Genomic DNA, 12587 nt, shown 5'->3' on the forward strand with positions numbered 1-12587 from the left:
TCTCTCTCTCTCTAACCCTTAAACAGAGACAACAACCCTGCACCCCAAAACCAACCAAAAAGCCAAAAACAACAACAAAAAACCCCCAAACCTCAAGTCTTATCATGCTATTTGTCCTGGTTTACTGGGACAGAATTTTAGAGTCGGTTTTCTGTTGAGGAAAATTGTGATTCTGTAAGGACCATAGTACATTTCATGGAAACAAAGTGATGAGACTTTGTTATAGTTCTTAGCTGATGCTGGTATGTGATGTTCAAGGTCTTCAGCAGTCTTGAGATAAAGAGGTGCAGAAGTTGAGGGAAACGGAAACCCAAGGGAGTTGACCCCAAGCTGACCCTAGGCTGAACAATTAGTACTATTTCATACTATAAATGTCACATTCACTACGAATTGGGGAGTTTTCTGGTGATGACCCTTCTTCCTTCTTCTTCCCTCGTCATTCCATGGCCGACATCTCAAGAGGGACTTGTCTACCATCCTACGCCTGAGGTCTACTTCACAATATTGGCTGAGAATAACTGCATTTTCTATTACTACTGTTATTAATATTAGTTTTTATTATTATTTTTTAATAAATCTATTTCCATTTGAACCCACAAATCTCCTTTACTTTTTCTGACCCCCTTCCCTTGGTGGGGAGGAGTCATGAGTGATACATGATGAACTGTATAAACCACAGCAGTTTAATTCCCATTTTGCCAGAAAAAGTGCAAAGACAGACAGTTGTTGTCTTATAGGATTCTGTCATGTGCTGGGTGCAATAAGATACTTTAGATTTTATTGGCTAATTAAAAGACTCAAACTAGCTGGCCCTTCTGGTGAAAGTCATCACCAATGGTGCACTCAGTTTTACAGAAATGAAGGAGAGCAGCACCAAACTAAGAGATTAAAAAACATAAAATTTATTAGACAAAGTGTGGTGGGTTGGCCTTGGTGTCTGCCTAACTGGTTCTCTCACGTATTTTCACTGCTCTCTTCCAGTTACTGTTGCACAGTCATTTTTTTCTCCTTCTTAAATATGTTATCACTGCCACCATCACTGACACTCAGCCTTGGCCAGTGGCGGGTCCAACCTGGAGCTGGCTGGCACAGGCTCTATCGTACACTAAGGAAGTTTCTAGCAGCTTCTCACAGAAGCCACCCCTGTAGCCCTCCACTACCAAAACATTGCCATGCAAACTCAATACACAAGGTTACACTGGAATGATCTCTCTTGCTGAATAAAGGAGTGGAATAAAAGCTGAGGTTTCTAGGATGCTCACTGGGAATTAAAATAGAGAAGTGACACTACAGACTTTGGAAGGCCCTCATCTAAAACACTCACAGATTAATTTATAATTTATTTTTTAATATCTTTTGTAAGTTATTCCAACAGAAACCACATTGGGTTGAACTTGGGAAAGACCATCAAAATACTGATGTATACATAATATCTACCAAATTAATGGGCAAAGATGAGGATTCCACCTTCTTACACAGGCATTACAAAATAAACTCATAAAAGCATTACGGATAGATACCACCTACAAATACTTTCAGCACAACTAAGTGTACTGTGCAAAGATACAGTAAAGATAACTTGAAACTGCTAATATTCCTTTTAATTCTGTGAAACACACAAAACAGTTTACTACTCCAAAGACAATAAAAGCTCATGCTTATTGTTAAAAATCAAGCAAATTTAATGAGTCTCAAAGGATTTTCATGTCTTTACGCAACAGTGCTCAACATATGTTTAACTTGTTCTTTCTCTGCAGAGACTGGAAGCCTGTTTTATTTATAGGAAGAGTTCAAACACAAAGTACTTATTTACTTAAATTTTAATTAATCCTCACCTTGTTAACATTATCTGGAACATATCATAGCCAGCTATGAAAGATGCCAGTTTTGTCAAGCTCTGCTTTCCTGAGCCACCAACTCCAACTAAAAGAGCGTTTCCACGAGGAGTGCGAATTACCCGAGAAATCTGTATAAGATCACAGTCATTTATTGATACAGAGTGTAAAGGCTACACAGCCAAAAGTCCTACGGTACTGAAGTTATAACGATATACCAGAAATGCGGATCAAAAGAAAATTTTAAGGTGTAATTGTGAGATTCTATATTACTGTTAACATATTCTATGGACATTTACACTTTGCAATTTTTTCTGTAAACCTTCTAACAGTATAGCAACCACATGACTCCAACACCGTGAATTTTCAGTTATCAGTAGAACTGCATCTCACACTTCCACAAAACATGAGTAAATCTCAACTGTAATTTGTTAGTGATGTGCTAGCATAGCATGAGAGATTATTAAAACTGGGAAGGAAATAATCATTTCCCCAATAGCATACCCTCTGGACAACTTTAGTAAGACTCATCTCTCCAGGCACTTCCACTGTGACCAGAAAGACAAATTGTCCCAGGCTTGTAAAATTCAGGATAAGCAGTTTCCAGTGTTCTTTGCAGCAGGTAATAGTACTGCCTTTATAATCAAACTTCTTACGCTTCTCACTTACTTATAAAAATGCACAATATCACTATGAATGTTTGGTCACAGTGGAACATCTCCCAGGTAGATCTCCCATTCTTTCCCATTTCCTTATTTGTTATTTTGAAGTAAACGGCAGTCGTTGTCTAGTACTCTACATTTCCCTTCAATGCAGGACAGTGCAATGTAAACAAACAGACCTATTGTAATTCAGAGAAAAAAACTTTCAGCACTAACTGTGAACAAACAGGGTTTTAGTAAAAAAAAAAAAGCTCCTCCTTTGTATGAAGCCTACTCTGTGTGGACACGCCTATCAAGCTGTGCTAAAAATTGTGGTCAGCTCCAATCCATGTTTAAAGGATGTTTTAAAGAGTGAGCATACTGTGGATCCACAAAAGAAGTTCAGACTACATTTATTCCTACTTTGCTGTGTCTACTCCTTCATAAGTAAATAATTATGTCCTAATCTGAATTTCATTTGTTTCTTTCCAAAGAGAGGAAGAGCTCTCAGAACAGTTAACAAGAAGAAAGGTTGAAATAGAGTTAGAATAGTTAGGACCATGATCCCACCAGACATAAAATATAAAAAAAAATATATAAAGATATAAAAGATATAAAAAAATAGTTCCATTCAGTGGATTTTCAGAAAACTTGAGTTTTAATACCTAGTCACAGAGTGGCAGATAAAGTATTTGCTAAGAAAAAATTACTTGCTTCAGTTTTAGAAATAATTTACCTTGATTTGTGCATACATCCACTCATAGACGTTGCAGGCAAGTGAACCACAACAACAACAAAATGCAATCCAGTAAGAATGTACCTTGACTAAATGAATCATAGCATCCTCAAAGAAAACCATGTCCATTCCAGTACCACGGACGTTCTCATTGTATGTTTGTAAAAATGTATTTAAACGATTCCGTAGCTGATGAAAGGAGGAAATTGGCTCATAGACTTTGGGAATATCTAAATTAACTCCCTCTGATATTTCACCTAGAACAAAAAGCAGGTAACCAAACCTTAGCAATTTAAATTATTGACGAGGGGTCACCTTTGAACAGTTTGAGGGTTTCAAGAATACTAGCACCACACACAATATCTGTGAAGCTAAGATCCAAAGGTTGATGTTTGAGCTACTTCATCTCAAGTCTTCGTGTATTTATCTCAAGGACAAAGATGCTGTGACTGTACAACCCAAAGATGCAGGGAGTATATGTAAATGTATCACTAACCTAAGTATATGTTTACTTGAAACTGATGGCAGATGTAATTTTTAATAACTTTAAAAGCTTAGAAATCCACTTTTTGTTCTTAAAGTTCCATGATAATGGGCAAGGCTAAATTCCATTACAGGGACAATTTAAACAAAACTATACCTGTTATCCTTTTTACTTAAAGCCAAAACAGGAAGCAGTTCTCAAGGCTCTGACAAACATACTAAAGACAAAACATAACCTTTATAAATGACGGCCTCCTACTTTGTATTTAGATGACGTTTCATGTTAAAAGGTACATTAGTAGGCAGGTGCTTTTAAACTGTCACCAAGAAGCAAGTTATTCTGAGAAATATATGCTTCTTTTCACACTTATTTTTCAGTTGAACATAATAGTTTCTAGTGCAGATTCAAATTTTCACATTAAAAGTCACTCTTGACTCTCTCACTATGTATACTGACTTATATTCGGTCCTCTCTACACTGCTGCAGTACAGCAAGTTGGGGATGTATTTGACTACTTTCTCACACTAGCTTGCTTTTTCCTTTTGATTCCTTCCAATCAAATGTTTCCTATCCTTTACTTTCCTTTTGTCACCTCCTTTCAACTAATTCAGTTATTCAAGAAGAGATTTAAATGGCATTTGACCACTCATGTTAACCTTTTATTGCCTCCACTAACCATCATTACAGTGATATGAACACAGATAATTGAATCATCCAATGGTTTAAATAATGATCTTCCTCAAAACCCAAACAACTGTTTTCTGTTCTTTTGCATTAAGTTACAAATATTCCCAGGCCATTTAGCAAGGTCAGTGACACACTGTTTTTATTTAAAAGACGTAAAGACATTGTTATAAGCCATATGGATAATTCAAGAGATTTTACTAGCATTAGGAAATTTTGAAATACAGTAATATTCATTTGTTATAAAATCATGTACTAGTTATTTGCTCTGAAGTACTGGATTAGCCCAGAAAAAGTATTCTTATAATGAGTTTCTAGGGGATGGTAGCTAGAGGGTTATCCTTTATCTAGTACTGCAATCCCTTCAAATCAAGTCGCTCATACCACATTTCTTTCATCATTTTAGAATAAAATAGACTAATGCTCACTATTTGGCAGTTTTGTCTGTCTACCACATCAATGGAAATGGAAGCAAGGCTTTTCTAGACAAATAACCTAGATATAAATATGGACTTAAAAATCCCATTAATATAAAAATGTGCCCGTGTTGCTAATGTAGACTGCCATCGAAGTCGCTGGACGGAACAGCCACCCTTGATGCATAAACTTAGTATGCTTAGTATTGCATTGATGAATCGAGGGAGATGATGTGCTGGAAAGCAGACCTGAGGAAAAGGACTTGGGGGTACTAGGAGATGAGAAGCCGGACATAAGCCACTAATGTGTTTCTGCAGCCCACAAGGCCAACTGCATCCTCAGCTGCATCAAAAGAAGTGTGGCCAGCAGATCAAGAGAGGTGATTCTGCCCCTCTACTCTGCTCTGGTGAGACCTCACCTGGAGTACTGCATCCAGTTCTGGGGGCCCCCAAATAGAACAAAGACATGGACCCATTGGAGCGGGTCCAGAGGAGGGCCACAAAAATGACCAGAGGGCTGGAGCACCTCTCCCATGAAGACAGGCTGAGAGAGTTGGGGTTGTTCAGCCTGGAGAAGAGAAGGCGCTGGGGGAACCTTACAGTGACCTTCCAATACCTGAAAGGTGCCTATAAGAAATCTGGAGAAGAATTCTTCACTAGGGCATGTAGCGATAGGATGAGGGGTAATGGTTTTAAACTAGAAAAGAGTAGATTTGGGTTGGATATTAGGAAAAAGTTCTTCAATATGAGGGTGATAGATCACAGGAACGGGTTGCCCAGAGCGGTGGTGGAGTCCCTATCCCTGGAGATATTCAAGGTCAGGCTTGATGGGGCTCTGAGCAACCTGATCTAGTAACGTGATCCCTGCCTAGTGCCTAGTCTAGTGGACTAGATGATCTTTAAAGGTCTCTTCCAACCCAGTACATTCTATGATTCTATTATTTTTAAGATATACTTCTATTAGCATCTATTTTATCATATCCCCTTCCCTATTTTTGCTATCTCCTTGGTTATCAGAGTCAATCTTTACCAGTTCTTGCAGGCGCATCCCTTAAGAAGTCAACAAAGAATGTGTCCATTTCAGGATCCAGCAAAACTTTGGTTTCTTCAAATTCCTCCTCAATGAGTTTTGCCACAGCTGCGTCAAACCAGTTTACATCTTCTGAGGTTGTGAAACGATCAGCAATAACACACTTACATTCATGCTTCCACAGTTTTATCAGTACCTATATATATTAAACAAAGAAAAAGCATTTCCATCAGATTAGGCTTGCAACAAAGCTATGTCAATTTAAAAACCATGCTTTATATTATTTATTTTAAAATCATATTAAGATTACAAAAGCAATAGTAACATTTTGGGGTTTAATCAGGAGAGATACCTTGAGCTTCTCATTCTGCCCAATAACATTTCAAGCTTGCATTCAGTAACTATGCAAGAAGCCTTAATCTAGCATTCCAAACCAGAGTATACTTACCAAATTAAAGTTTTATTTCACTAGCCCTAAAACTATAGTGTACTTGTTAACACATGTTTATGCACTGATAAACCACTTCTTAACTGGTCATTAAGTAGAAGGTGAGTGGAAATAATAGCATTATGGCATGAATAATTTAATGTCAAACACAGATGTCACTCCCAAGACTATATTCAAAGTAGTTAGAGAAAAAAAAAGGTATAAAAAATGTGTTTATATTATTCCTTCTCCAAATTCAGTATACCTTTAAAATCCTTTGATTTGGTGAGAAGGAAAACCAGCCAGCAACACCTTAATCCTAGAAACACTGGTTTTAATCCTGCACTACATAGTAATAGAAAAAATTCCAAGCACCCGCTTGAAGACCTCTTCTTTGGGCCTACAGCACCTTGTACAAATGACAAATACTATGTCAAGTCTCAGAACTAATACGTAAATTAATACTTTCAGATTTTGAGCAATTGCTTGTTACACTTCAAAAGAACTTACTTGAGAATACATATACATATAATCATCTTACTGCTGTATATTTTTAGCTTCAGAAATTAAAATCAATTGAAAAATTTAAATTTTAAATGTAGTAGAATACAGGAGCTTATTCAACAAGCAGAGAAGTACATTAAACATGAAGTGATTATATAACCCAAATGTGTAACAAATTTTCTGTGATTACCATAAACATTGCTTTTCCAGCACTTCATGTTTCAGTGCTCAAAACACTAAATGACTTTTCCTTAAAATAATTCAGAGATAAATTATTTATAAAGTATTGCATTTTTCTAGAAGAAAGGTGGATTATGAAGAAAAAAAATCACTATGACTCATTACTACTTCTCCCTTTTAAGCCGTATGCCAGAAATCTTTTGTTAGACAGATATTAGAACAGTGACTGAAAGCCTCAAGACACTAGTGGAGAAAGGGGACCTGTTTATTTTTTTCATCAATATATACGTCTTTTCATCAGTATGTATGCCTTTGGGTTAAAAAGAAGTTCATTGCTTCTCATAATTTTCTTTGCATGCTTCTTTCAAACAAACTAGCAGGTATCAGTAACAGAACAAGCAGAGAGAAGCAAACCTTCTGTCAAAAGAAGCAGCTTTTGTTGTAGTTACGAAACAAAGTTGTCATTTCAGTTGGCACTGTAAAAGCCAGACTAAAACACCTTTGCCTAAAAAAAAAATGCTGAAAAAGACTTTTTTAATCAGAAATATTTTTCTAAAGCAAAGTCAAATGCCAAAAAGTTAGACTCTTCATCCTCTTTGCTACACTAATTATACACAATTACAACAAAGCCACTGATGTGCTGCACTTACCTTTGGTTCATTGATCACTTCTGATGTAGCATTCAGCATTCCTTGCCAAATCCTTGAGAGATCTCGGAGGTTGAAGACATAATGGAACTTGGCTGGAGTGGGCAACATTTTTAGCTTTGTAATCTGCCACAGCCTGCGTGTCAGTGGAACCAATTTGGCTACTGTTTTCTTCACATCTTCTGAAAATCCCCGCTCACTACAATAGTGCCCTTCCCCAATTACACCTGTGGGGAAAAAAAATAAATACTGCCAAATTACTTTTCCAAGACAACTAGCACAACGCCAAGAGCTATGATCTCCTTAAGCCTCTTTTTCTTGTTTTTTTTCTTTTTTTTTAATTCCCCAAAACTTTTTCTAATTTTTTGAAATTACTTTCCTTCCTCTATTGAAATCTTGATTCACCTAGTCTTAACACCATTCTACCACCAGCTCACCGAGTATTTAACTCTTAAGTAACTGTCCATGAAAAATATTCTTTTGTCTAGCAAAATAGCTTTCACAGCATTTAAATAGCTAATCTTTTCTCTGAAACTAGTATGATCCTGTCATTTGTGTCATTAGTCACTCATTCTTAGCACCAGTAGCACCTTAGCAGCTCTCTAGCATTGTCACTAAAACTAGGAATGGCCTTCATGGCATTGTTCCTTACAGTTAGCATACCATTAGATTCAGAGATGTGACTGGACCTGAAAAACTTACAGACTGATGAAGTTGCAGATGGGGAGTGATTACTGAAGGAAAATGTGCAGGTAAGCAAATCAGAGAAGGATCAAGCTTCAATTTTAATCATAATTTTTATAAATAGAGGGATAAAGAAAAATCAACTACTACTTTCAAAAATGGGGTGAATACAAAGCTAATTTCCCTTTACCAAAAATTTTGTCAATGGAAGAATTAGAAGGCAGGGTACAGTTGAACACAGAAAATTGTCTCTTGAGTCTCTGTGGAATGTCATTGCGACCTCCCCCAGGGTGGATCATGGCAGCCAAAAACTGAATGTCCACAATGTTAGTAAATTCACCAGGCTTTTCCAGGTTATACAGTCCATTCTGTTCCATCAGCTGCCTTACTATCTCATTAGTGACCTGCAAAATAACCAGATATTACATAACAGAATATTATACACACAACTAAATGAAATACAAAACATACTTATGTACTTGAAAGACTCAGTAAAGAATATACCATTATTTTCTCTCCCAAACCCCTGCTTATTTGCTTCAGAAGAAAAATGCACTGCTATGTTTAAGTATATTTAGTTTGTTCTTTTCATTGGTAATATCTATGAACAAAAATCCTAGGAGTAGAGGGGAATACCTAGCTTAGAATTAATAAAACTTCAATACATTCTCGCTTGAGTGCTGTATGATTTCCAATGCTGTTGTAGTATTGGAAATACTTCTCCCTTTTCACACAAAATTTCCAGTTTGTTTTAATCAAGCCCAAAGTGATTCATCTTCACATCTTGCATTTGCCACCAAGTATTTTAATGAAATTTCTATGTGTAACAATCACATTGTTTTTCAAGCTGCAAACATAGAATTACTTCCATACAAAAGTATGCAAGCTTCCTTTCCTTAGCCATAAATAGACCCCCTACTTTTCTGTTTGACCAGCTGAAAATATTCCAGACAGTACATTATATGGCTAGAAATTCTAAAATTAGTTTCCAAAGCAATACGCTTTAGAACAATCTTGTCAATGTATATAATGATTACTCCCATTTTTCTAAAGCAGAGAAGTCACTTCTTACTTCTCAGCTTTCACAGTATTTTAATTGTTGTCCACACAGCCAGTTTCTATCACAATTTGTGTGCCAAAGGGTTTTTTCTAACTGATTTTTTAATATTTTTTTTAATTAAAAAATGAAAGTTGGTAAAAAAATGTTAAAATTATATACGCATGTTTTAAGGAGTACTCAAACTGCTTCTTGTAGGCAGTATATTTATTTTCAATTATTTCAAGACAACATAAAACTAGATGGGTTCTTTAAAAATACCATTAAAAATTAAGCACTACATAACAAATTTACCCCCTACTGCCTCATTGACAAGAGAAACCACTTTTATAGTGTAGCAAGAAAAGAAAGAAAATAAATTCTGCCTTCTTTATTCCTCTTTTACAAACTAACCTGATCTCCCCATTCATTTATTATGGGCATGTTCACATCATCAATGAAGACTGTCATTTTTTTGCCTGCAGGCGGTCCGTAAGTTGTGCCCATGCGCTTCTCCACATAACTTTCTATTGTACGCTGTCAAAAAGCAATTATTAGTATAGTCACAAAGAGCCCTTCCTTTCATACACGATTCAGGCATTTGAACATATTGATGATTTTGTTAAACAGCATTTTACTATGGAAGGTTTAGACCACATATGTGCTAGAAGTAATTCTACTAGTTCAACCAGAATGGTATACAGCATTAGGTTGGTATCAGGCAAATGTGTAGTGTAGGTAGCCATGTCTAACAGTTTCATAATTTTGAAACCATTTCAAACTTTTCTTTCATTTTTTTTAATTTATCAGCAAAAATGTTGGTTACTAGCAATAAAGATTAAACTAATAATCTGTCAGATCTTAAATATGTGATTCTTGAAGACCTTTCAAGTAGACATCAATGTACTTCATAAAGGCATACAGTGATAATTAAGCTCACATACATAAATAGACTTGACTAAATAACTTTGCTTAATAGTAGACTTACCACCATTTTTCTTCTCATCATCTTCCTATTGTTCTGTTCTCCCTAAGATCCAGTTTTTATTTATTCTATACCAAGTGAAAGTTCACTTAACCATGTATAACTTTCTTTAGTGCAAACCTAAATATCATACTTACATCATGCCTAGGTTCCTGTACAGTAGCCTGAAAAGCCTTCTTACATCAATGAGACCAAGATTTTAGGAGGTCAGCGTAATTTAAAAGCACATGTGTCGTAACAAACAATGTTTTGGTCTAGTTTGTTATCAAAGACCTGACTGTTAGACTTGCACATCTATTTCAGGTATTTTGATCAACAGACTGATCAAGGCTCATCAATAATCTTGACACGAACACTACTTTTTGTTTCTGTAGCCCAATCAATAGAAGGAAGAGAAGACCTAAATTACATACTTGTATATTAAACTTGTTGACAGTTTTTGCTGTGTTATAGAGTGAGATAATAGACGATGCATTGAGCTTGTAGACAGTACTTCTGACTACAACACAAACAGTGCTTGAGCTTGGCACACCAAACTTTATCTCAGTAAAAATTTAGACAGACAATACAGTTCAGGACTTAATATTCATAGGTCTATTTAGAGCAGCTACACTGCATGTGTTACTTTTTTAAATGAGTAATTGAATTTGCTGAAATTTAAATTGCAGACAGCACACTTTTTAAGACAGATTGTTGTGGGTAGCACTTATTTTATTCATTGCTTTTAGTGAAATCTGATTAAGTCACTGACAGCTCCACGCAATTAGTGAGAACTGATACATTTTACATAAAAACATTAAATGTAATGAAGCAAATAATATGCATGGTATTGTAAATAGTCCAAGAACAGTTCAATAACTACTGAAGAAGTTGAAGAGGGCATGGCTTTTACAGAAGTATTTTAAATTGTGTAAGGATACCTAAATGTTTTTAGGTGAGTTTTTGTTTCTGCACTCATTTTCAATTAAATAAACCACTTTCAGAAGCATCCTCATGCCAAATTCTCAGAACAATCTCTGAATCTAGTCACACAGTATTAGAAAGTGAATGACTACTATACCTGGAAAATTAATGGGGTAGTTGCAGATGAAAAATTCAAACTCTTAGCCATGTGGCTTTCGGGGTTATATTTTGACATAAAACCTTTGATGACAACAGTCTTTGCAGTTCCTTGCTCACCAATTAGTAGGACAGCCTAGACAAAGACAAAATTGAAATAAGACCAAACACAATGGCTGGGTGTCTTGGCAAAACCTCAGCAATTCCATTTAGTTTTTAAAATGAAATTAAACTGGAAAAGTTATATGAAGTGAACTCTCAACAAGGAACATGTGGAAGCAAAATAGTTAATGTCTCAGAAGTTTGCAGGCCTCACAAGTTAAAAATATTTGCAGTTAATGGTCATGTCAGTCAGTACAATTCAACTGAAAAAAGACTGGGTTATGTGTAAAAGAGTTGATTTTTTGAAAAAACATGTACCATCTAGAGCCTCAGTATCTGAAAAATTTCAATTTCTGTTGTTATTTACTGTATCCTGCTTATCTACAGAGTTTTGGTGAAGAACAGATTACATAACATAAAGGTACATAAACTCTGTAACTGCCCCACATGGGCAGAGCTCATATCAGCAGTGTCTGGCACTCTGCTGCCCTGTGTCCTGTCCCCTCTCCAACTGCTACATGAAAAAAATTGCTTCTATTCTGACCTGATCTCAGCTATAATTACAGTTATTTTCACTACAGAAAGGATGGCTGAAGGGAAGACAGAAAAGCCTGGAAGCAGTGAGTATTCACAAGTTCAAGCATAATTACATGAATGTAGCTCCTGGAACCACCATTTTATGTTAAAAAAATGAAATTCTTCCTTTTCAATCATATATTAATAATTTACTTCTAATTTAAAACCTCTATCATTAGCACTATTTAGATGTGAAATACAGAAAAAGATACCTTTCCCTGTTTTGCAATGGTTTCAATAAGGAAATCCATTCTCACATTATCAACATTAGGCACAAGAATGGAGCCATACTCTGGAGTGCTGCTACTGGGATATAAGTAGTCTTCAACACGTGTATTCCAGTGCATCCATTTTCCTAATAAGAAAGAAATGAAGATAATGCTTTAGAAATACAAGACATCATTGCTTCTTTTATTTTCCAGTGAGTTGACTCATCTGTCAGTGCCTCTGTCTCACATACAGTAATCTCACTCTGTAATTTCAGACTATAATAAACTATAGAATCACGTAATCATAGAATGTCTAAAGTTGGATCTAAGAGGCTTACTCCTCTTCCCTACA

At 35.9% G+C, this 12587-nt stretch overlaps 1 protein-coding gene across 1 annotated transcript in view; it reads right to left on the bottom strand.

Moving 5' to 3' along the window:
- Positions 1-1835: 1835 nt before the first annotated feature.
- The window catches only part of DNAH5 (dynein, axonemal, heavy chain 5), a gene marked incomplete at its 3' end in the record, with an annotated part of 82137 nt that continues 71385 nt past the window's right edge, over positions 1836-12587 (bottom strand). The window contains exons 46-53 of the mRNA XM_010179121.1: positions 12239-12381; positions 11350-11484; positions 9719-9841; positions 8459-8672; positions 7588-7811; positions 5827-6022; positions 3297-3469; positions 1836-1966 (exon numbers count right to left, since the gene is read on the bottom strand). Coding sequence (XP_010177423.1) covers positions 1836-1966; positions 3297-3469; positions 5827-6022; positions 7588-7811; positions 8459-8672; positions 9719-9841; positions 11350-11484; positions 12239-12381 — 1339 coding nt within the window. The remainder of the gene's footprint in view (positions 1967-3296; positions 3470-5826; positions 6023-7587; positions 7812-8458; positions 8673-9718; positions 9842-11349; positions 11485-12238; positions 12382-12587) is intronic.

Source organism: Mesitornis unicolor, unplaced genomic scaffold (genome assembly GCF_000695765.1).
Source record: "Mesitornis unicolor isolate BGI_N332 unplaced genomic scaffold, ASM69576v1 scaffold16772, whole genome shotgun sequence".
In the NCBI taxonomy this organism is placed as follows: Eukaryota; Metazoa; Chordata; class Aves; order Mesitornithiformes; family Mesitornithidae; genus Mesitornis; species Mesitornis unicolor.